At 39.7% G+C, this 23,763-nt stretch overlaps 2 protein-coding genes across 4 annotated transcripts in view; one reads left to right on the top strand and one right to left on the bottom strand.

The window, feature by feature from the left end:
• Positions 1 to 23,763, top strand: part of LOC124302550 (tyrosine-protein kinase Drl-like) — a 69,366-nt gene that overhangs the window by 35,907 nt on the left and 9,696 nt on the right. For all 3 annotated transcript variants that reach the window (XM_046758825.1, XM_046758827.1, XM_046758826.1), the window contains 3 exons: positions 7,469 to 7,739; positions 17,774 to 17,948; positions 19,976 to 20,180. In XM_046758825.1, coding sequence (XP_046614781.1) covers positions 7,469 to 7,739; positions 17,774 to 17,948; positions 19,976 to 20,180 — 651 coding nt within the window. The remainder of the gene's footprint in view (positions 1 to 7,468; positions 7,740 to 17,773; positions 17,949 to 19,975; positions 20,181 to 23,763) is intronic.
• LOC124302551 (4-coumarate--CoA ligase 1-like) lies at positions 10,772 to 14,598 on the bottom strand. The gene is made up of 8 exons (XM_046758828.1): positions 14,449 to 14,598; positions 14,177 to 14,314; positions 13,962 to 14,090; positions 12,958 to 13,165; positions 12,157 to 12,638; positions 11,516 to 11,915; positions 11,187 to 11,428; positions 10,772 to 11,094 (listed from the first exon to the last, which is right to left on the bottom strand). The coding sequence occupies exons 2-8, from the start codon at positions 14,183 to 14,185 to the stop codon at positions 10,933 to 10,935; spliced, it is 1,632 nt and encodes a 543-aa protein (XP_046614784.1). The 5' UTR covers positions 14,186 to 14,314; positions 14,449 to 14,598; the 3' UTR covers positions 10,772 to 10,932.

Genomic DNA, 23,763 nt, shown 5'->3' on the forward strand with positions numbered 1-23,763 from the left:
AAAACTATCGATTAATGAAAATGCAAATGTATTAAATAATTGAATGCATTATTTACAACTCTGTCCATGATACCATTGACACAACAGCTTTAACGTGCAAATTCGATTAATTTTATTTTTTCACGTTACCCCCTTCTCACATTTTATCATGCGATAGAACGTCGATTAATCTTCAGCGTCAACAACCGGGAATTACTGCTGACGTTATTCAAACATGATAGGTATAGGTAAAATGCTAATACGTCTGTGCATTCAGGAGTTTGTGTTAATAACCGTGAGGAAATCCGCTCCGGCGTAGATAATAAAAATTAGTACGCATTTTAAGCACGGACACAAACGGATACAGAAGGCAAAGTAATACGAAGTTGAAAAATCAGTTGATTTGACGCTTCGTGATCAATTTGTAATCGCTCGTTGGTACAGCATGAAAAAACGCTTTGAAAAAAAAGACAGTGTGCAAATTCTCGAAAATCGAATTTATTTATCAGTTATTCAACAATCCTGATCACGTATGATCAATTAACCCGTATTGACAGCTAGAATTTTACCGTAATCTGAATAGTTCTCTGGTGATTTGCGAACAAGTATTAAATACGAATGGAAAATTGTATATGACTGAGGCAGGTCGTTTAAAATTGCACTGTGATACGTATCGATGTTGGGCACCGTTTCATTAAATCTTGCTTCAGCGAATTGCTTTTTAATTGGAAAATGCACGTGTTACACGACTTTGTAATTGATCCAAACTCAAATACGAAATATACTGGTCATTTGTCACTGTATTATAATTAAATCCGATTTTAATTATGTTTTGATATTTCAATTGAATCAAACGAATAGTACACCGTTGTACAAAATTTTTAGAAATTTTAATTGTGTCATGCATATACGAATTCTGTCTAAACATTGTAATTGAACAAAAAGGATACAAACATATTTTGTAATTGATTTCAATTTGATTACAAATTTAAGTTCCACGGGTTGTTAATAAACACGCAACATAAGTCATAGTAAATTACATACGATTCTTATCTCGCTGAGCAATTGATGGACGGTCAAAAGAGGTGTATAAAAAAACAGGAAGAAGATGGTGGAAGCATGGAAAGAAAACAACCCCCACTAGCTTTATCAATTCCGTTCCTTGCGTGCACAGTACACGCTACACACCGCACGTACTATAAGTAAAATATAGTGGAGCATCGAGGAAGGAGTCTCTCGGTGGTTTCCGGCACTACAGATTGTCCCAAGTATAAATCCCGACCTCCATAGATCGCAGCTTCTGGAGGAGAGGCGAGACGGTGAATCGCAGTAATTAACAACGCTGTAGTTCCCCATCGCCAATTAGGCGGATCTCGTAGCTTCTCGAGGTAAAATAACGGACCTACGAGGGAAACAAAAACCGGCGAAAAGGATCAGAGGCAAAAATATATCAGGAGTAATTATTTATACCTGGATATAATTATCCGGTTACAAAACGAGCGAAAACGGCGAAGCTCGGCAAGTTCATCCGACAAAATACACGTACGCGAAGTAAGTTAGTTTTATCGGTCGGAGAAATCGTAACGTGGCAATGTTTTCGTCTACAAGGCAGGGGAGCCAACTTACTCGAAACGCGACATCAAACGTGAAAATTTTCACAATCAGCGTCAACTCGCGTATCGAAATTATGTTGTTACGGTCACTCGGAGCAGTTATAGATCATCGATCATCGTTGACGTTAAAAGTTTGCCAAGCCTTTTCCGAATCACCGCATCAACGCTGTTTGAGAGCTGCTTAGCCAAAAAAAAAAAAAAAAATTCGAAGATTAAGACGAGAAAGCAGCTTATTTTAACGTATTGTGTATCGAAGGCGTATTTTTAAATTGTGTGAATGTTTGAATGAATGAATAGCTTTTGATTTTTTATACATGTACACTTTTATTTCTACCCTTTATTGCAATCTGTTTATTTGAACTATTTTATTTATACTATTTTGTCTTTAAAATTTTGTCGACTGTTTTATCTATAATTTATTTATTTATTTTCTTGAATTGTTCTGGTAGAATAAAGTGTAACTACCTAAAAAACAAACAAAAAAGCTACTAACTTTACCCGGTCATCCGGGACCTTACTCTTTCTTATTCTAAGATTTTGTCACTTGTGTTACAGTGAAGTGATGTACATCTCGTTGCTTTTCAGTTAGATAGTTTCTTTACACCCTTGCGATATCTTTTCGGCCACGGTAACATAATTTTGACATTGATTCTTAGCTGACTTTGACTGAACAACATTAAAGTTGTACTTTGTTGCAGTACTTCCATCGTCGTCTCACTGTGAAAAATTATAAATCTTGAGAATAAGGCTCCCGGAAAATAGCCAAAGAATTCTTACGCCGAAGGTTCGAATTTTCAACACCAATTATACTCGGCAAGCTGTTTGCTCGATATCTCATTCCCAATTCTCAAATGTAGCTGCGTGAAAATGTTTACCCAAGGAACGTCTGCTGCCCTCGTGTTGTATAAGGAGGGTGACAGTAGCTCAGCTCATGCACCCGCCGAGAAACCCTTCGGCGCAACGTCGGAAGTATAATCGAGCAAACCTTCCATCCTCTGATGCAGGAACGAGTTCGCGTAGCCCCTCAAAGAGTTGTGATTATCATTATCGAGGTAGTTATCGTCCTTGTTGTTATTTTCGAATCCTCCCCACGTTTTCACCTCCAATCCTCACCCCTCGGTGAAAAAAATAATAAAGCCGGAGAATAAAAAAAAAATAAACGTCCTCGCTTTGAAGCTCTGCGTACATTACAGGGTTCGTCGTCAGATTTGATTCGGATGATCAGGAAGGGCTCGGGACGACAGAGTCGTTGAACAAAATGTACGCTGGATTGTTTTCAAATTCTGAGACGACTGAATTCGTTTATTTTCCTAAATTTTCTTCGAATTCAGCTTCTCCGGTAACTTAATTTTCCCTTGGTCTACGGATCTCAAAAAAACGAAAATATTCGAAAAGTGAGAATTCTTTGGTGGAAAATTTCGTCGTTGAAGAATTTCGAAGAGATTAAAATTCGTCCAATTCACGATACGAGAGGCAGCATGTAAAGCTCAATCGAAAAAAATAAGAGACTTGCGATAGTTCGAACAACTTTTGTAAAAGATATTGGCGGGGTGCGAATAAAACACGAAATGACATTTGGAAATTTCGTGGTATTTCCAGTTCCTGAAAAAACGGTCTGATCGCCAAGTCGATCGAAAAATCGTTGAAATCGACGGTACATACTTACATTTATGAGGAATTTCGGAGCACCGAAGCTATTCCATGTTGTCGTAGTGTTTCGAGAATGAAATTCAATCCAAAGTTCGCAACCCTCGAGTGATTTCCTCGCGTTCGCTCAACGCACACTTCAGGATGGATCGAGGATCCGCGTAATCGGTGTAAGAAAACGATTCGCCCTCTCGGTCGACCGCCCGCTCCACTCAGTCTTCTGCCCCTGTAATCTCTGACACTTCGGATCCCTCGCATATCTCAACCAGTCTGAAGCATACGTCGTATCTCTAAGAATACTGGTGAGTGAAAATCGGATCATTTTTATTTTAGTACCGCATAAACGCCCATTGAATACTTGTACAATTAATATATTCGCAAGCCACAAGGTTATCTCTGAAAATACAGAAACAAAAAATACTCGAATTATTAACAAAAGCGCAAATATCGATGCTTGGTGTCAAGTTACTGATTGTGAGAATCTACCAGATTCGTTCTAATCCACGTCACGTCTACAAGAGAATTCAAGGTCTAGGAATTTTTTAAATGAACGGTGATAGAAATTATTTTCAATTTCGGAACAGTTTCAAAATTATTGTCAGCTGACGCAGAGCCTAAGATATTTTTCGCACAAGAATTTCGAAGAGGCGCGGTACATTTTGAAGCTATAACTGAGGACAAATATTCCTCAATGGCGAATAACCTCCTTAGGGAAGAGTCGAAAAAACGTGGGTCAGTTAGACTTGGGTATAAAAAAAATATCTAAATGAACATCGTCATGGTGAGATTTGAGAATACATTATCAGTACCAGTGAAAACTTGTAGGGTTGGGAATAAAAGGGTGGAATCATTGGAAAACAGAAAGGTAAAAACGACGAATTTTCAAAAACTCGATAATCCATGTAATTGAATGTTAAAATGCAGTAAGTTTAAATACGGAAGAGTCCTTAAATGTAGAATGTTAAAGCATAAAAAACCAAAAAATAGAATCTTCAAAAATAGAATGTTTCGGTTTGCTGTATTTTTAGTCACAAGTCTGACGGTTCTATATTTCGCTTGCCTACGCTTTGACTTTTCTCCCGTCAAAGGTCAGATTTACGCGTGCGACACTCGGGAACAATAAACTTTCCGAAATTCATCCACTCCTTCGGCACTCAATGAGGTGGTACAAAATCCCCGAGGGTCTACCGAACAAACGACGTCTCAATTACCCCGTTTAAGCGACAAGTCGTATAGTTTCGCACGATAAACGATGTATTTTAATCCTATAAGCTGAAGTGCCGGCACGCAACGCGTGGCTGCGCCTCAACCCCCGGGTCAGGGGCGAGAAGGTTGACGAGGCGTCACGAGAGTTTTTATTTATTACACACCGTAAAACTTATAGCGTGTCTAACCGGTATATTCAACTTCAGAGTCCGCTCGCTGAACGGATATACGTACCTGCGTTTCTGAACGGATAAGCAGGCCTATCTCGCGCCATTCGCCGGTGTGATATTCTGCGATTTCGTGCGAGACTTGCCGAGCGTTTTACGGAAAATGTGAAAAACCGCTTTGAGCAGGTGAGATAATGGAATTTCCACCGGAATTGAGTATTCGAATGAAATTTTTTTTTACATTTTTAGCGGTGCATAATGCGGTGCAAGCCAAAATAATGAGAACGTATTTTTTGTTTTTCGTTAAAAATGATAATATTTCATTTTATAGGTGATTGAATTTCACTGGTTTTAATATAATTAGATATATCTTAACATGGGTGACGTCACAATGTTATAGTTTTCAATCTGTTATATTAATGGCAATTTTGATTCAATCGAAAAAATAAAAAATACGTCCGAAATATTGTTTTCCAATCTACAAGAATATGAAATAAAAAAATTTCATTCAAATACTTAATTGTATGACCTAAAGATCCATAGAACGTACAGTCGGCTAAGACATTTGTCAAAATGGTTTGAAAAATCTGACTAAACCTCGTCAAGTTAAATATTAATTAAATAATCCACGTGATATGGGACTAAATTCTTACACGCCCAAATTTCCAAAGTGTAGACGCCCTGTTATTAAAAACCTCGGTGCACAGATTTTTGACGAAAAACAATTACGAATTTCAACTGGAAAATCTCCATCAAAGCGTTCGTAACAAAGTTATCCTTTACTGAAAATATTTTAACGTTAATGTAGAAACTCAGTCGAGTTGATTTATAAAGAATTCACTAGACAATTTGCCCAACTTTCATCTGTATTTTGTCGACCAATCTAATTTTCGCATGAACAAACGAAATCAGACCAATAACCTAATCCTTTTTATAATATGTATAAGACTATATACTTCTTTTTTCAATTTCAGGGTTTTAATTTCTTTATTGTTTATTCGCAAGAGATTCTCGAAACAAAATTCAACTTAACTAACTTTAGCATCATTTTTTAAACCCTGATTTGATCGTTTTTTGTATTAGTTGTTTATTCATCAGATCGCTAGAATGAATCTCCAACTTTGCCATATTAGTTAACTAATTCTGGGTTGATTATAAAGCGATATATGAATTTTTTTAAACCTTCATAATGATAAATGATTTAATATGAAAATACTGCTTCTACGCAAATGATTGCAAAAAATCGTAATCATGAAAGCCGAATATGGATCTGCCAGATTTGCCGTATCTATTTGTGTTTCAAAAAGCACGTTTTTCCTTCTTCTCTCACGAATTTACTTTTTCGCTGTAAGAAACGATCGTTTATCCGATACTTGCTTTCCGAACTCAACTAATTGAGAAAATTCATCATTGACATGAACATTGACTCTGCTATAAACAGTAAGTAGTGAGTAATGGGGTACAACTTTGGTAAGGATCAAGAAGAAAAAACTCGCTGCGCGAAGTAAGTTTTCGCACGCCCCAAAACCGCTGCCATGTCTCGTTCACGCCTATTTACACTGACACCCGCAACTTTTGGGTTGCGAAACTTCTGTTCCTTCCATAGACTAGGAGTGCTTATACTTACTCCAGAGAGCAAACTTGCGAGTTGAACGCCAAGCACTTTTGCGGTACAAAGTAGGCACCTTTGTACGCCGAACTCGGTTACTTAAGCGCTCTTACTATACTTACAGCAGTGAGATGAAGTCAATTGAATAAATACAAGAGATATAGCATCAAGGTTCAAAAAGTGAATCTGAAATTGCTTGCGTGGAATTTCGTTAAGTGAAGAATTTCTCCTTAACGTAGGAAAAAATGTTTAACTGCTAATAGAAGTGGAGAAGGTCCTGTTTCCAATAACTTTAGGGCAAAGACAACATTGAACTCATTCAGATTGTATTATTTGCCAATTTGTCACAGGAATCAAAACTTTTCTTCTGTTTTTAAATTTTAATGTATTCTGTACAAATCGTCTGACAATTAAATTAATCCTGAATTGCATTAACTCGTTATTTTCTTGACAAAACGAAACCCTATAAATTAACTTTCGATGATATCACGTTTGAGCATACAGAAAATCCCTTCTAAACGATCTCGAAATGGACACATATATCATTTTAAAGGAATAAACACACAATGAGACTAAAATTGCTGGGACTGGTGCAAAATTATCAAGGTTCAAAAGTCGATTTCTGACACGTTTTTACCGAATCATGGGCATTTTCTAAGGAGCTGATCACATCTGCAGAATTCAAAACATGATATTGCTTTCTGTAAAGCAAATATGCGACTAGAAAAACGTGCTTTCCATTTCAAAGAGACAAGTTTAATCATTATAATCTATAATTTAACCAACGCTGTTCAACGATCACGAGTGAGAAGCTCTAGTAATTGAACTGAATAATTAACGGTCCGAGCTGGCATCAATTAGATTCATCACATGAAATTGAAGAATATTAATTCACGTTAAATGGCCAAACTTATCCGTCTACGTATATTCATTGAGTATTTAACCCGGATTCTTTGCAACTAATTTTTTCAGGTGTACAGAATTGAAATTAATAACAGCTAGAAAAATATGCTCGATGTTATCAAAAATCTCCACCGAGCTTTAAATTCAAATAACGATCTATAGCCCAACAAGTCTGCCGTGAGCTTTTTCAATATGCGATCAAACCGTTTTGGTATGCATAAAAGAGAAACAATGATTTCCTATCCAGTACCTGGAATAACGGAACGAAAGTGGATACACAGAAAAGCTCACAGAATGAAAGGGTGGAAGCTTTTAACACGGGTTCTTTTCTCACCTGCCAACAGCTTCCCTACTCCATGCAGCTCGACTACGAAGTCGTCGGGACGCCGGGTCGAGGCAATACCGGGATGACGGCTCTACTACCACCGAGGGTGAACGTCTCGGCCCAGGGAGAAGTTCCGGTCAAGCTTCAGGTGTTCAGGATACGTTTGCCCTGTTCCGGAGACGCCAGTGCCGAGATTCCGTTGGTCTTAAGGCTGAACGTCACAGCGCCACCTGGAACCCGATACAACGACACTGTTTTACTCTTCAGACGCAATAAAATTTGTCTCAAAGGTATGAGTATATTTTTTTAACTATATTTTTAAACACGTGGCAGTAAAATGGACAACGGGCAATTTTCAACTTTTTTTTAAACACTCGAAACTAAATTTTGTAAAAAAGGAATTCGATTATTTCATGAGTTTGGAGGATCTCGCGAGCAGTTTGCCATTTTTGAATTTAGATCAATCATTCAAGACTGAATTTCTCGGGTAAGAAATTCAATCAGGTTATTTAATCTTGTTATATCAGTCTTACCGTTTCAAGTTCAAATTCCAGTGTAGTCGTTGTATTTGGTCTATTTAATCGTTTATTAATTACGTTTTATTTTTCTTCATTCGGTGCAATAATTCATTCCAAATTTCTTGAGTGAAATTATTCTGAGGATTTAACGAAATTCGAGTTCGTACAGATTTTGTGCTGATAGTGAAATCGTCCGGCTTTGCAATGAAGTTTGTGTTTCACTCACAATCAGCGATATTTTGCGTGCCCACTCGATTCTGCAACATGTTTACCGCCAACACACGCGCACTTGATAACGCGTAGTAGTGTGAAAAAAAAAAGAAATTTGAAACACGGTATCCCCGGGTGGTTTGTTGAAATTGACGGGAAACAGGGTGAAGCTGGTGGAGTCGAGCGTCAGGTCGGAAAGTCGCAGGGCGACATCCCCTCGCGGAGTTGACAGATCCGGTCTCGGATCCGGTTACAGTACTCGAAGTAGAACAACGAAAAGCAATCCCGTCGCAAAATTGAATTTCGCGCGGAGATTTAATGGAAAAAAGAAAGTGCAAAAACGGAGTGAATGAATATATCGCGAAATATGGCCATAATGCAAACCCACCCTACGTATTAATAACGAATTCTCTGCACACCGACCGTTCGAAATTCACGAGTGTATTTCTTTGTAAAAACAAACTCGCGTGCTGGATGCAGAGAAAAGCGCGAAGTGAGGATTGAAAAGTTACGATGAATTGTAAAAGCTCCGCTTGACTCGGGGCTTTTCCGACGGTTGACAGAGGGCTGAGAAACAGGGCTCGATGAAAATTATATTCCGAGTCGTAATCCGCGTCGCCTCGCTCACAGAGGAGGGGAACTCAAATATCGGGCGTACGATCGGTTGTTCGGTACACTCGATCCGTTACACCCCCTCGGCAAGAACAGGCTTTTTCCTCGCAGCCCTTCGGATTAAATGTAAGGGCACCCTTTCACCTGAGCACCGTGTTATTATCTTCTTTGTCGGTCCGCTCCCCCCGGCCATTTCTAAAACGAAGTTAATACCTCAGCGGGCGGTTCGGCTGATTGCGAGTGGAAAACGGGGCGCAAAATACACCCGAAGAGAACTGCTGCAGATGTGTTCTGACCGAGTGTTTTGGTTACGACTCATGTTTTGCAATTGGGGAACTTAGAAGCTGATCAGCTTCTGTGGGTTGAAAAACGGTTGGAACCGTTTCAGCTGCGTCTGCCATTCGGGAAAATTGCAAAAGAAAGTCTCGAAAATTTATTTCGTTTGAAAAAACTCACACGGTTGCTACCACACCGAATCGTTGAAACGACTTTCATGCTCGTCGATATTCCGAATGGTCAATATTCCGACTGCGTACAACTTTCTAAAGGTGACGAAAATTCCGAGCGTTCAAGGCTTCGAGGGGTGGAATGGCCAAATGGTGGAAATGGACGAAGAGTGAACACTCCGAACTGTTATAATTTTCTAAGATCTTTGGCTTGAGAAATGAAAATTCGATTCAAGAAAATTTTTCATGGCTAACAGAAGCTGCGGAAATTTGAACCATTCAGGTTTCTGATCTTTTGAGAATTGAAACCAGTCAATATTTCGATCTATAAAGCAGACTGATGAACGTTTCAACTACTCAGGTAGGTACTTTTGAGAATAACTGCGAAGAAGAAGAGATCGTACAATTTAAACGAATTCTTATTCATCGATACTCTTTTGCAATTCTTGCAGAATTAGAATATCAGTTTTTATAAGTAATAGAAAATCCGAATGACAAAAATAATCGATTTTTTCAGAGAAATATTGATCATTACTTCTCAAGATTAAGGATAAAATTGGTGGGTAATTGTCCGACAGTGGAAATCATTTCTTACAATTAGAGAGATTGACCGTGTCAATAATATTGGAAAAAAGCAATCGAAAGTAAGAAAATTACATTCACACAACAAATGTCGGATAAATCAACACTTCTACATACTGAAACGTAGAAACAGGAGAAGGCGTGAAATCGGATATCTCATAAGCCTCCAGCGTCCGAAGGAGAAAAACAAGAAAATTCGCGGCTATCCGAAGCGCGAATCGGGTTTCTTTTTTTCAATCAAACAAACGCGGCTCGTTCATTTACTTAAGCTCGGTAAGCTCGAGCCACTCTACTTTTATAACTAACAACGGAAAAAGGGGTTCCCCACGGAACGCGATAGCGAAATACCTCGGGGTTCGTGTTAATCCAGCTGGACTTAATTTCGGACGAGCGTAAATCTCAGTTTGCCACCGTTTGATTGCGGTCGTCCCGAGGTCGGCAGACGGGGGCGGTTTATGTCCATGCTGGCCAAAACCTGCGAGAAGAGGAAGGGAAGCTTCCCTTTCTAGATCCCACGGTCAATGGACCGATTCCTTGAGGCTTGAATCCCGTCGAGACGCGGGCAACATTTACACCGGTATAAGGTACGGGTATACGGGTGATTCCACGTCAAACGAAACAACAGCTTATCTCATATTTTTTAAATCGATCGAAGCTTTCTTCACTTAAAATATTATATGCACGAATAGAAGGTACGTGTTTCTTACTCTACGGCGAACAACTTTTTTTTTTTTATTCAATTGAAGAATGTACGATTTTGCTGGAAAAGTGAGCGTGCCGTCTAATTATGAAGTGATCTGTGTGGAATTGTGCTGGTAAAACTCTCAGCCATTGACCTGTGGATCTGCTTATCAATGGTAATGTGACTGGTCGTTGGCTATTGATAGCAAACGACCTCTTGAACTCAGATAGTGATTGTTCCAAAATCTAGCGTATCTCAGTAAGAACTCTCAATTTTATATCCTCATTCCACATATTCATATTATTGAATATGAAATGTAGCGATCGTTATCAGATAGGAGATTTGTCTGTTATACAAGCTTAATAATATTTTCTTAAGAATTACTGGGCTGGATACAAAATAACTAACATAGTTTATTGCTAAACAGGCAAATTCAAGGTGTCACCATGGCCCTCGCCAAATCTCTTAGTTTTCGGCGTTGGAACTTTCCGGTCGAAGTTTTGGGAATATCATCGAGAAACGTAACGCCACCACGAAGTCGATAGTGGTCTGGCATCCTTGCGGCTACCAAATCAACTATTTCGGTTTCAGTGATCTGAAATATTTTGAGTGAATTGCCACGGCACAACCTTCAGTCTGGGGTTATGAACTCATAGCAAGGTGTCGGAATGATAGATGAAAAATTACCTCCTCACGTATGTCAGAGCCAGTTACCCTGACCACAAACGCTATCGGATGTTCCACATCATCAAGATGCGGTTGGCCTACAACAGCCACTTCCATGACTCCAGGATGAGTCAGTATCAGATTCTCGATTTCGGATGGATATACATTGCGACCATGATACCATATAATCTCCTTAATTCTGTTAATCACGAAAACGTTCCCATTCTCATCGTAGTAACCGAAATCTCCAGAGTGGACCCATCCTTGAATGATAGGATAAGCGGACAACATTTCAAGAACCACAAATACCATTGTAAATTTGCCCCGAAAGGTCTGTCAATCCCGCTAACCTTCCTCGTCAACGATCTCGGCTGTGGCTTCAGGATTCTCATAATAAGAGTTCATCATGAAGGTGCTCTTCAGCAGTAGTTCACCTTTTTCACTGGGACCCAACAAGCGGTTGGTATCCGGATCGATTACCTTCAACTTTGCATTTTCCACAATTTTACCGCAGAAGGTGGTAAGCCCTGAGTCCAGCGACTGGAGTGAAACACATCCAACTTCCGTCGTGCCGTAATTTACGACGATCTGGATCTTCGGGAAGCGCTTGGACAAAGCTTCGTAAGACGTTGTGGAGAGCGGTGTTCCACTAAAAATCACTCGAGTTAAAGAAGAAAGATCGTAGAGGCCCAATACGTCAGATTTTAAGAATCTGTTGAGCATGCCGGGACTCACGTGAAGCCAGTTCACCTGAAATTACATGTACCTGAATTTCTGAGTGGTTATTTCAACGGAAATTCGGGTCACCTCTGCCATGCAAGTTTTCCTATACATTTTTTCACCAACTAAATTTAAACTTTGGCAATCTCGACCGATTTTTGACGAATCTTTTTCAGACAGTAGAAGGATTTGCGAATTCTTACAGAAGTTGTTACGTGGCGGATTAGGCTACTCGATACATGGAGAATACTTCAAAAACGTCTAAACTTACTTTGTATTTTTCGATTATGGCGAAAATTGAGGGTTCGTCAAAGACTTTTGTTATCAACCTAGGTATACCCCAACCCAGACTCATAAAAGAGCAGTGTAGTCCAGTGATCCAACTAAAGTGTGGAAGGTACAAGCAAATCTTTCCATCCATTCCAAAAATTTCGGATTTTATGCAAAACTGCATCAGGAGAGCGGCGTGGCTCATTGCAGGATCTTTTGGCAGGTCCGTTGTTCCGGAAGAAAATAGAATTAAAGCAATCTCCCTCGAAGACTCGATCGGGGTACACTTAAAATTCATCACCTCTTCGGCATCTTGTTTTGCGATTGCGCTTTCGAAATCAATGAAACCCGTACAACGGCCAAAGACGACTATTTTTGCATCAAGTTTTGTTGCTTTAACCGATTCCTCTACAGCCGCAACTCCTTTCTCACTGACGAATATTATTTTTGGTTTAGTGACACTCAACCGGTGATAAAAGTCAGCTGCAAAAAAGGTTTCATATCTCCAATATATTGCATAGGGGGTCATCAAATTATAAATAAAAGTGGTGTAAAGAGTGTTTCGAAATTTGCGTAGAGCAAGCAATTACATTTGGAACTGAAGAGTATAAAATTTAACCAGTGTGTTCTCGGGTAGACAATTATGTATTATCACATAGGTAACTAGCCATGACATATCTACTCCAGTGGCGATAACATAAACTAACCACTGGTTCACTACAATTTGTTTCGTAAAATGTGATCTCGGTTTTATCTTTCGATCAAAATCGTCTGCATCTAACGTCATACGCGATGTACTCACATGTTTCCAACGCTACATCCGAAGCAGTAGAAATAGCCCCAAGATACAATGCTGCGTAGCAAGGTATCATTGCATCGAGTTGATGTTCGGAATAGATCGCAATGACGTCTCGTGGAATCAGACCCTGGGACTTCATCCATAGGGCGCATCTAACGCTTCGCTCTCTCATTTTTCCGAAAGTGTATATTTCGCCAGTAGCAGTATCAATCTAAAACGGAAAATCGTGAACGAGTATGCTTACTCGGTTTCACCGAATTTAATGTACTGGTTGTCGGAAATTATTTTACTTTCCTCTAATTTTGCCAGGGGACTCAATGGAGAATAAAAAATGTTGTCTGGCGCAAATCGATCTTTTTTTTTTGTCATAATGCACGAAAACCGACATTCCGTACATTTTTTTGGTATATTGGATCATGAAAAATGGTTTCGTTGATGATTTTTTTCCTGGGATTATCCAATTTTGTGATGTATTTTGTTGAAAACATAATAATTTAAACGTGTGAATTTCAAAAAAAAAGTCCCATGTATGTGAAAATCCGGTTTGCATATCGTGCTTCATATTGCTGCACTAAGAGAAATTTTTAGTTCCGATTACCACCCAGTCCTAAACTATTTTTATTTTTTACCACAATCGAAAATTACAGTTCTAGGTACAAAATGAAAATTAGTTTTGTAGCTGTTACCAGAAAGTCTAGCATCCGTGATTGTTCTTTCTCATTACAATTACTGTTACTATATTTTCTTGTGACTGTTGCGAAAATTTAATGCTTGTGCAACAATAAATTGATGTTAAAGCCTTACTCAACTAAAAAAAGTACAGTAAACCGAACAAACTGATTTTACGTTGCAATTACCAAAAAAGGATCAACAATAGCGCAAAATGGTTAGTTGTATCTCGTTTTTCGTAACTCCAATAATATTCAAAGAGTTGTTTTAACGATACCTGTTTTACTGAATTTTTCTAGTTACTATAACAAATGAAATTTTTCTCAGTGTAATATTACCTGACCCGTCAAGGCTGGATTGCTTTCTAGTCTATCCAGTACAAATTTTCCAACACTGTTATAATTGGCGTTGTAAGAGACTTGTTCGCCCTCTAGTACGTGGTTTCTTATTCTAAATCCTGAATTATTCTGAAAAAAGACTTGGATTGATCGAGTGTTTCATACGCAAGTAATCAGCGAAAATCTGTGTCAAAGTATAAATATATTTTACTCACCACATTCATATTTTTAGACGGACTTTTTCAGTCAGGTTTTTTGCTGTAGAAGTTCTACTGAATGTCACGCCGTGTGTTAAGGGTATTCGTTTACACTTTTTGAGTCTCGGCAATATGCACTAAATACGGATGGCACAGCTACTTTGAATACCATTAATTGTAATGCGCATACGTTTCAATTAGTGACAGGTTTCACCTTTCGAAAACTGAGAAAGATTCGATACGAGACTTTTTGAAATTCCACTACAAGATTTTCCAGTACTGATACTTACCGCAGTCTGAGGAATTAAAAAATAATCCAACAATTGTACCCAAAGTTGCGCTTAGATCGCGAAACCGAGGATAATCAAATATTCGAAATTTCAGATTCTATCACCGCTATTCGTAATCGAAATTTCAGAGCCTATTACCGCTATTCGTGATCGACGATCGAATACTAGTCAAGACGTTTATGCGACTGATAAAATTTGGTTTGAGTTATGAAATATGAGCGTAAGCATCCTGACGTTAACGACGCGATAAATTATTCAACAGCTCGTGCGGAAGGCACTGTTAAAGAGTTGTACAATAACTTCGTTAAACTTGTAAACAATTTAAGGCACAGTTAATTTAATATGATCTATTTATCCAAGACACTGATGTTGCAAGTAATTCATCTATCTATAAAGTGGGGTCGTTGTCACGTGTTGTGACACTGATTTACAGAGCTTTGCTTCCTCGCCCTCGCCCCCCCCCTTCCTCCTTCCTTTTTCTTTCTCAGCGCCGATTTTATTTCAACATTTGAAAATATACCCTACACCGAACTAATTCATTTTTATAGTACGTAAAGGTCAATCTTGGTATTTTAAACAAACACATTTGCATTATAATTACATCTGACTTCATTTGGAGAGTAGGAAATATTAACCGCGAGGCTTTTTCAAAATTCTACCATAGGCTTTGAAAGAAAACAATTCAACCATTGCGCCTAGTCAAAATAATAACGAATTTCATATTGTAAAAATACTTTCGAGCGTTACTGTAAACCTAACATATACCTAACATAGAGTTGAACGTAAAATTTTACCTATTAAATTCTTATACTGAGTCTATGACGTCAGTGGTCATAGTGGAGTGATAAGCACCCAGTAGTAGTTACCAATGGTAATCTTGTTGGTCATATGTTATATAAGTATAAGACTCCAAGCTATGTATTTGTTCACACATCTAGCGTGACATTCATGATGTATGTAACAATGTAACATGCTTATTGTTAGTGTCATACTTTTGTATATCCTGACAGTCTAAGGCTTGTAAATACTACGATTCATTAGCTCATCGCAATTCTTACGCAAGGCTCAATGAATTATAATGAGCTTGAAAAATCCAACCCATGTGAATAGGTAATTTTTTTCAACAAGCGTACCAACAAACAGTTGAACCAGCAGAGTAAAGCAGAGCCAAAGAAAATCGACATATGTTTTCCGTCTCTTATTCCTGAGCAACTCGGGTCAGGAAACTCTCGAGGAAAATTTGTCGTGAACAATTAATTGAAGAAATTCCCAAGCGAAAGAGAATGACCAGGAAATTTTGAAATGGAGATTTAAGGTGTAAAGGGAAAATGAAAAGCTACGGCAAAACTCAAGTACGGTATAACTCAAGTACTTCGACGGTACTTACCAACCTACCTCGAGTCCGATTCTCACAGAGATTTATTTAGCAACATTTTTACCGTACCTTTCATATCCTGTATTCTAGTTCTCTTTTGCCCTATTCTCTCTTTCGCCGTAGTACTTTCCTTTTCCTATTTCGCTTTATTTTCACCCGTCTCATCGCACCCGAGCGATTCTCTTGATGTTTTCCCTCGCTCGATCTCCCCCTTGACTATCTTCCTCTTTTGCCTCGCCGCCTCTTACGGTCCCGATCCACAACCTCGGCCACCCTTATCGCCACCCGGGCAGACAACGAGTTGCGTTTCGTTGGGACCCTGAATATACAACCGTCCGACTAGATCTCTCGCTCTAAGGCAGCATTCTGCACTTTTCTCCCCGTAACATTTTCACTTTTTTGCCACTTTCTGCGCCGTCTGAGTAAAGACTCTGGCAAAGAAGCGTCGGCACTTGACGGGGGTTGTGAGACAGGAAGATACGACATTCTCTCAGGGTTTTATTGGCAAAGTTTTCGCTCAGGAATCTCGCAAGTTCACCAAGTGGTCAGACTCTCTTCAATTTCTGCCTTCGTTAACCGTCACGTCCTTGACTGACGTCTTTCTCAAAGGAATTTTACTTTCCGCCACTGCTGCAGCAATGCATTTTAAATTCGCACTATGCTCCATCTGTCTATCCGTTACTATAACTCCTTATACGGGAGTGTGCAAGTATCAAAGGTGCCGCAACGCGTCGCTTTCCTCTACTTCGTTCCGCTGTGAGATGATGGTATGAAATCGAGTAAAACGAAAGCATCTAATGAGGTGAACAAAAAGCTTTTCTCCTTTGCAGGAGGCAGGATTGCATCGAGACTTATCAAAGTTATTAATTTTTCCGAAGTTGCCGACAGCTGATGCGGTTCGTAAGTTGGAATTGACAAAGGACTTGAAACTATGCATGCACGTATGGTTTTGCATCTCGGTATAAGGATGCACATTTTCCATCAGTAGGAAATAAAAAGAACCCCGCGAACTATTCGACTTTATTCTATTATCTCCGTTCTCTCGGGAGTAAAAGTTTCTTTGTCGAGTATTAGCGTGGCTTCGGTTCGGTTTCGGTGAACCCAATGCAATTTCGCCTCCGTCAGCTTAATGAAATCTGAAATAAACGCTGTGCTGTTCACGTCTGAAACAAGATTTTTCCAATTCTATTTTGCGGAGTAAAACCGTGGCTTGACGTCGACTCTGTTTCAGTCAATCATTCTTATCAGCAGTCGTCTACATTCTAACGCAATTCGTTCGTTTCTGACTCAGGATTCTGAGGCGACACGTCTCTGCGCAGTTTATCGTTTCTACTGACGCGTGTATCAACATAAATGTTTAAATCGCAATTGCACGTTTCCTAATTTCCAACAGACTAATTAACTGTTGCTTATATTTGCGACGTTCCGACTATCACGCAGCTGAACAACGCAACTGAGCAACTGAAATTGGTAAGTCAGACATTTCGCAAGTTCTTACAGAAAAATGATTTTCAATAGAAGAAAATCGCGAAAACTGCATACTCAATAAAAAGAACCAGTGGGTAGGTATAGGTAATAGGATATTGAAAAACGCATTGAAGCAAAGTGAAGTGAACTCTACCGTCTCTGATACACTCATTCATACAGCTTTCTATGCAGAACATTCCCCGTCAATGTAAAGGACGCAAGTTCGTGTCCAAAGTACTGAATTGATTCCAGGCTACCGTCGCATTTTTGTAAATCGACCGTACTTGACTCTAAGCGTAATGTATACTCTCAGAGTTCAGTTCATGGACAGATTCTGAAACTTGCAATATTTTTTACCGTGAAAACACAATCTTGTGAACCATGACGTTTCGTTCCGTTTCAAACTTTGACAAAGCAATACCGACAAGTCCAGAGAAAATTCTACTTCAGGGGATGAAATTTTTTGGTCAATTTCGTTTTCAGGTGTGGAAGCCCCACTGAAGAACAATTCAGTGAAGCTGGAAGCTGGCTCCCTGGTAACTGGCAGCGGAACACTCTACGTGGCAGCGGCTTGTGCCTGCGCCCTGGTTCTCGTCGTTGCAAGCGTGGTCAGTGCCCTATACATCAGGAACAGCAAGGCCAGGGTTCAAGAGTCACAGTAAGTACCTACAGCGATAAAATTTCCCCAGGACACTAAGCCGCACAAGCCTCACTTAATTACCACAAGCATTTTCCTTATTTACACCGCGGAAATACCAGAAACGTGGTTAAGCTTCGAGCGCTGCAGAATATCAATTGTTGAATGAGTCTTTCAGCGCATTTACTGTAAAATTTCATGATATTTATTCATTGTGATCGTTGCAGCTTATTTTGGCTGTGCGTCTTGAAGAATGGAGAATCTTTGAATAAAAACAGTGCAGAGGCGCGAAATTATTCAACGTCGTCGTTACAAAGACCCGTTTCAAAACGGCAATGAATGTCTTAATACAGAGTTCAAAGCTTTTGCATTAATTATGAAGATATGAAGTCAATATGTCGATACCCGAAAAAGACTGTGCGAGTGATACGACTTATCATAGGTATACACCCAATTACCCATTTATTGTCTAAATTACGAGAATTTGTTTATTGTAAGGTAAATCTAGTAGATATTGACACGCTCAGACCCAATTATTGAGCCTTGAATTTTCAAAAGTTACAAATTGGCTGCGCAAATTGTGAACGTCTCGATGACTAAAACCAATTGCTAAAATTTAATTTTTTAGTAATTTCAGACCTAAGCATAAAACGGATACAACCAAAAACGGTCAATAATTGGGACATTTACCTTAGTCATCTTTACAATTAGATCGATTCTTCCGATGTATTCTTCGATAATTGAGCAGCTTGCACCCTAACGACAGATCTTTATCAGTCCACAATCCACAGTCACCCATAAAATTGTCTCGCTCGCCAATCAGAAACAGTAAATTAAGTCGTCATCATAACAGCCGATCTAATAGCCGCACTATTATCGTACAGACAGCAAAACACCCTGGCGGGGACTATTAGAAATCGACTCAATAATTTTTCGTAGAGCGAGTGGATTGATTGGATATTTCTCGGCAGAATAAGCACCAACTTGGCCGTTTCGAAACGCTGCTGGGGTTCCCTCGTGCAAGCAAGTAACTCTTGGTTGACCACAGTTTACGGTCAGACAGCCACGTGTAGACAGAGTCAGCGATGTACGGATGCACAGGCGTACCGAAGGTTGGGTTTCCTCACCGTCGCGTCGAGTCCCATAACCCTAAGTTAACCCCAGCGTCCAACGCGACCGCAGGCACAACCGCAGGACGTCGACCGCCCGCCATTAATAATTACTTTTCTCGATGAGCCCGGGTGAATTGCCTTTGAAATCGATTGACTTTGAGGCGAGTTTCCGTCCCAGAGACACGTCGAAAGTACTATGACAAGCTCCCAGCGCACCGAGACTGCATTAGTAATGAAATAGCTCGAATCCATAAAAATAAGCGTGAATCCCGGAAATAGGGGGAGGAAAACTACGCCCGTCCTCCTGGGAATTCATAGGACCTCATCTGAATGAAATATCCTTTCAATAAGCCGGGTGATCTGTCGGTTGCTTGGCACGATTCCCCGACATTTTATTACCCGCTTCTCCTCCGGTTCAAGGATTTCCTCGAGGAGCATACGGAAGTCGAGATCCCCACTGCACTGCAGCTCGATGTAAGGATGAGGATAAGAGGAGACCCTTCGCTGCGAATCCGCTGCTCCGGGGTCGGGCAATTGTCTCTCTCGGGATATATTAGCTCTTTGAGGCTCTGCACCCTAATAACCAGGCGCGGATCCGGTCTTCCTCAAAATCCCCAACCCCTCCGGATAGTGTAACGGAAATCTTACATTCTTCGTCTGTTTCTCGAGATATTGGCGGGGATTTTCGCCCCCGATCGACGAGCCGCGTCTCTTACAGATCATTCCATACGCGGTCGAGAGGAGACACACGACGCACGTATGTACGCGAGATGTATTAGCTTCGCGAAGCGACCCTCCTTGGGTGGAACACACACGTGCCTATATTTGAACTGTGACTGTGAGGAAAAAAGATCCGGAGGGGTGAATTCGTAGAAATGAAAAAAATAAAAGTTACTTCGAGAGGGGAGGAACTGAATTGGCGATATACTGTTTCAGGAAAACGCTGCCGTGCTGCAGCTACACAGCAGCTACTACCGGAGGTCTGACCGGGAGTTCGGTCCTCGTAAGGGTGGACACTCGCCCCGGAAGTGCGAACTCCGGAAGCTACGCGACCATCGCCGACTTGGAGCCACTTTACGCTAGACCCTGTGGGTCAAGGGCGAGTTATTACGCTGCCAGTCACGTGACACATCTCAGTCAGGTAAGCACTCGGGCGGAAATGATCGTTTGACTGATGTTTTTGATTTCTGTTGTTTGTTTGTAATTTTATTCGTAATTAGTCTCTCGGAAAAATACTTTGTTTCCCGAATGATCACCTTCAATTTTTCAACGTTCAGCAACTAAAGTCGAAAAACCCTCTGTTTGTAAAATTGATCCTAAATTGTCTATCGCAAATCTAGCGTTGCGGCAGGTATTATTGAGAAAAAATAAAACTGGTCTTATTGTTTGAACAAATCTTTTCACTTGTCAAAAATTGTTTTCTAGTTTTCTAAGAGTTGCGAAAGATTAATGGCCATAATTTGCATAGTTTTAAAACCATTCGGTTGGGACTCCTGGAAATCTTCTAAACAATGATTCAAATATGTAAACTTACAGAAAAAGACTATGAGAAGTTCCTGATTTGATCACTTGGAATCTTTCCTAACCGTCTCTGCTTTAGTAGGAAAAAGAACCAAATCGAGAGACTGATCTCTGAAAAACTAGTTGTACATTTCTTTATTACGAATGGTGATAAACTATTGGTGGAGCTTTCGAAAAGAACCAACTTGAAAACTTGGCAAACGGTCAAACCGTTCACTAAGCATTACAAGCGTTCATGGCGTTTCATCGATTGCTGAGGGATAGCAGGTCGTTGTTGAAAAATTCAGCGATGTATGAAACGATATCCATTATATTTTGACGAGTGAATGCACAAAGGTATGTCAGTAAGACAAAAGGTTGCATATACTGGAAAAATACTCCAGCAGGATTGACTGTAATGAGCTGATATATGCGCGTGATACGGTAACAACCAGCTCTTGCGTATTTACTTTTATCGCACCCCATGATTTTGAGTCGTTATTTGATCTGGCTCTTCTCGAATGAATTGAGAAAAAAATATTCCCGTGAATTTGAGGGTTGAAGTATGCAATGCCAGACTTTTTAACGAACCTAATTACAAATCTGAATGCGACTGAGATTCTAACCGTAAACGACACAATTATCGAACGAATAATAATACAAGAAATTGAAATGGCAAGATTGGCCGGAAAGCAAAGGTCTAAACATTGTGGAAACTTATTGCTGGAAACGTGACGTTGCCAAACTAAACAAGGGAAATATCAAAGAATTATATTATCTCTCATGGCAAACCTTTTATGTGGCCTGAAGGAACGGACCTCTAAAATCATAATTCGGCTACAGGGAATTGTTCCAAATGGAAAATCGCTGCCCATGAAAACGAAATATCTTGAACGACACATAATTGTAGTTTTTGAGCCCTATTTTCCCAGGTTTTTTGGGTTTGATTAAGAGAATATTCAAACTTTGTCGCAAAACCTCGGATCATGGTTTTAGTATCTAATCGTAGCCAATCGTTCAATCACGAAAAGAGCAAAAGTTTACCGAACGAACTCGAGGAACAAGTTCACCTGTGATCCACGTGGCGGTCAAGTGAGATATTAATGAAGAAAAAATCCATGTTTGAAATATGCTGCATCAGCTGTTTGAATCGCCTTTGTAATTGAACGTTTATTCAGGGCAAATAAAACTTTTTCTGCTTTTTCATTCCAATGGGTAAAAAAAATCTAACCGTATAAAACTTTTTCTCGCATTATTCGCATGGTACATATTCAGAGAATACCGAGAAAGAATAATGTTCGACTGCGAATATTCCCAGCTTTATAAGTGAGTTTAGTTATAGGATATTCAGTAGACGAACAACGTTGGTTTCAATTCTTCTATGCATTAAACTTCGAGTGGTATAACTTTTCAACTCGAGTTCGAAATATCAAGAAACTTCGCGCATGTTAGCTCGATTTGCAATAATGTATGCGCAAATATGATGAAAAAGAAATTGCTCAGAATTTCTAGTCTTCGAGTTTCTGGTTTTTGAAGTACGTACAAATTTATGAACAGTTCGGTCCACTCTCGGCATTCACAAAGGGGTTCAACGATCTGGGAGTGTAAAATATGGATGCGGATCGACGATTTTTCGCCACGTCTACCGATGGAAGTAAAGTGAAGCAAATAGGATATGATGCGTCAACATTTGTGCTGTGGATATACACGCGGAGTAGAGACGGGTGCACGGCCGTGTACTTATGATATCGATTGAGGGTAAAATTATTGATACCGTGTTTTCAAAGGCCTACGTAACTGCGTTGTGAAACATCAGCTTGTACACGTATATCATTAAAAGTAATCCACACCACGCGTAAACGTCCCTACTGATCCTGTGTATGTATTATGTGGAAAATTACATGCGAATCAAACCGACGTCTGACCCTCATCGTTTCTGGTTTTGTTTGAATTTTTTTCTGCAATTATGCCTACTCTGAAACAGTTCCCTGAATTTTTTCTGATTTTTTATTCGACTGCTCAATTATTTATGAATATTTGAAGTGATTTGGAAAAGGACTTTTTTCTCAGAAACTATGTTTTCTATTCTATACGTTCAAAGACCGGTCCTATGATGGGCCGATTTTTTCCCATATTTTTTTGGTCGACTAAAACAGTGTTTGAACGGTCTGAATATTCTCGAAAAATTCTCAAAGCTGGTATTTTTCAATTTGAAAATTTCTAGACCGGTTCCATTACGTAACAATTTTTGTCTGTTTGTTTCAGTATGAAATCTGTGTGAGAGTTTTCAAATTGAAAACCAACCACTTCCAAATTCAATATTTGAAAATCAAATTGACTGGGTTTTCAGAAAGGTTTAAAAATTCCTATACTAAAAACGGGTAATTGAAGAATATCAAAAATTGTTTCGGCGGTTCCTCGGGGTTATACTATTACCAGGGAAACCCTAGGTAAAAATGGAAAATGTCACGGTCAGTCCTTTACTGAGTTGGCGCATGGAATACCCTATATTAAGGTCTACGGATATCTACGCAAACACGGCAAAAGGTTATCGAATTCGCTCGGCCGCGACCCCTCGGCTCCTCCATTTCCGGGAAAACTCGAGCACGAACACAGCCCTGCAAATCCACGTGTGTGAACCACACGCGGTACGGTGAAAACCAACACGTGTAGAAAAACATACTGACCACGAGCCGCGTTCGCTTTGCAGCCTTTTCGAGAGGGAATTGGCTAGATTTTCAGTCCCCTATCCACCTTGTCTGTGAAACTAAACCTCTCTGTGTCCGAGCGGAGAGAGCTTGCGAGAAAACGGGCGATTAAAATCAAACTACCCGTTGCGTGGAGCTTGTGGAATCTTTTGAAGCCCGACGGGAATTGCTTCGCGTGCCATTTCAAGCTGGTATGTTGCTACCCGCAAAGGATACGACATTTCATTTATTTAAACCCATACCAGGGCTAACGTGGCTCTTTTGCACCGAGAAATTTCATCAGTGTCCCCAAATTATCGACGTCTGGACTTTGGGGAAATACTGATTCTTTTACGAAATGTTAAAAAATGAACTTAGAGTGAAACTAGGCACGGAGAAATTAATACTGTCAATACATACGAACCTTGTACACCAAAAGCTTTGTTCGCATGTGATTATATTTTTGTATATATTATTCACACTCGACACATCTAACCCTACAAAAACTAACATGATACACGAATCGAATTATGCGAA

This window comes from Neodiprion virginianus, chromosome 4 (genome assembly GCF_021901495.1).
Source record: "Neodiprion virginianus isolate iyNeoVirg1 chromosome 4, iyNeoVirg1.1, whole genome shotgun sequence".
NCBI lineage: Eukaryota > Metazoa > Arthropoda > Insecta > Hymenoptera > Diprionidae > Neodiprion > Neodiprion virginianus.

What these genes read in the sequence shown, in the direction of transcription:
- LOC124302551 (XM_046758828.1), bottom strand. An exon ending in CCATAATCGAAAAATACAAA is followed by an intron (nt 11,916 to 12,156) that starts GTAAGTTTAGAC and finishes ATGTAATTTCAG; the next exon opens with GTGAACTGGCTTCACGTGAG. An exon ending in CGAGATCGTTGACGAGGAAG is followed by an intron (nt 11,429 to 11,515) that starts GTTAGCGGGATT and finishes CTATCATTCAAG; the next exon opens with GATGGGTCCACTCTGGAGAT.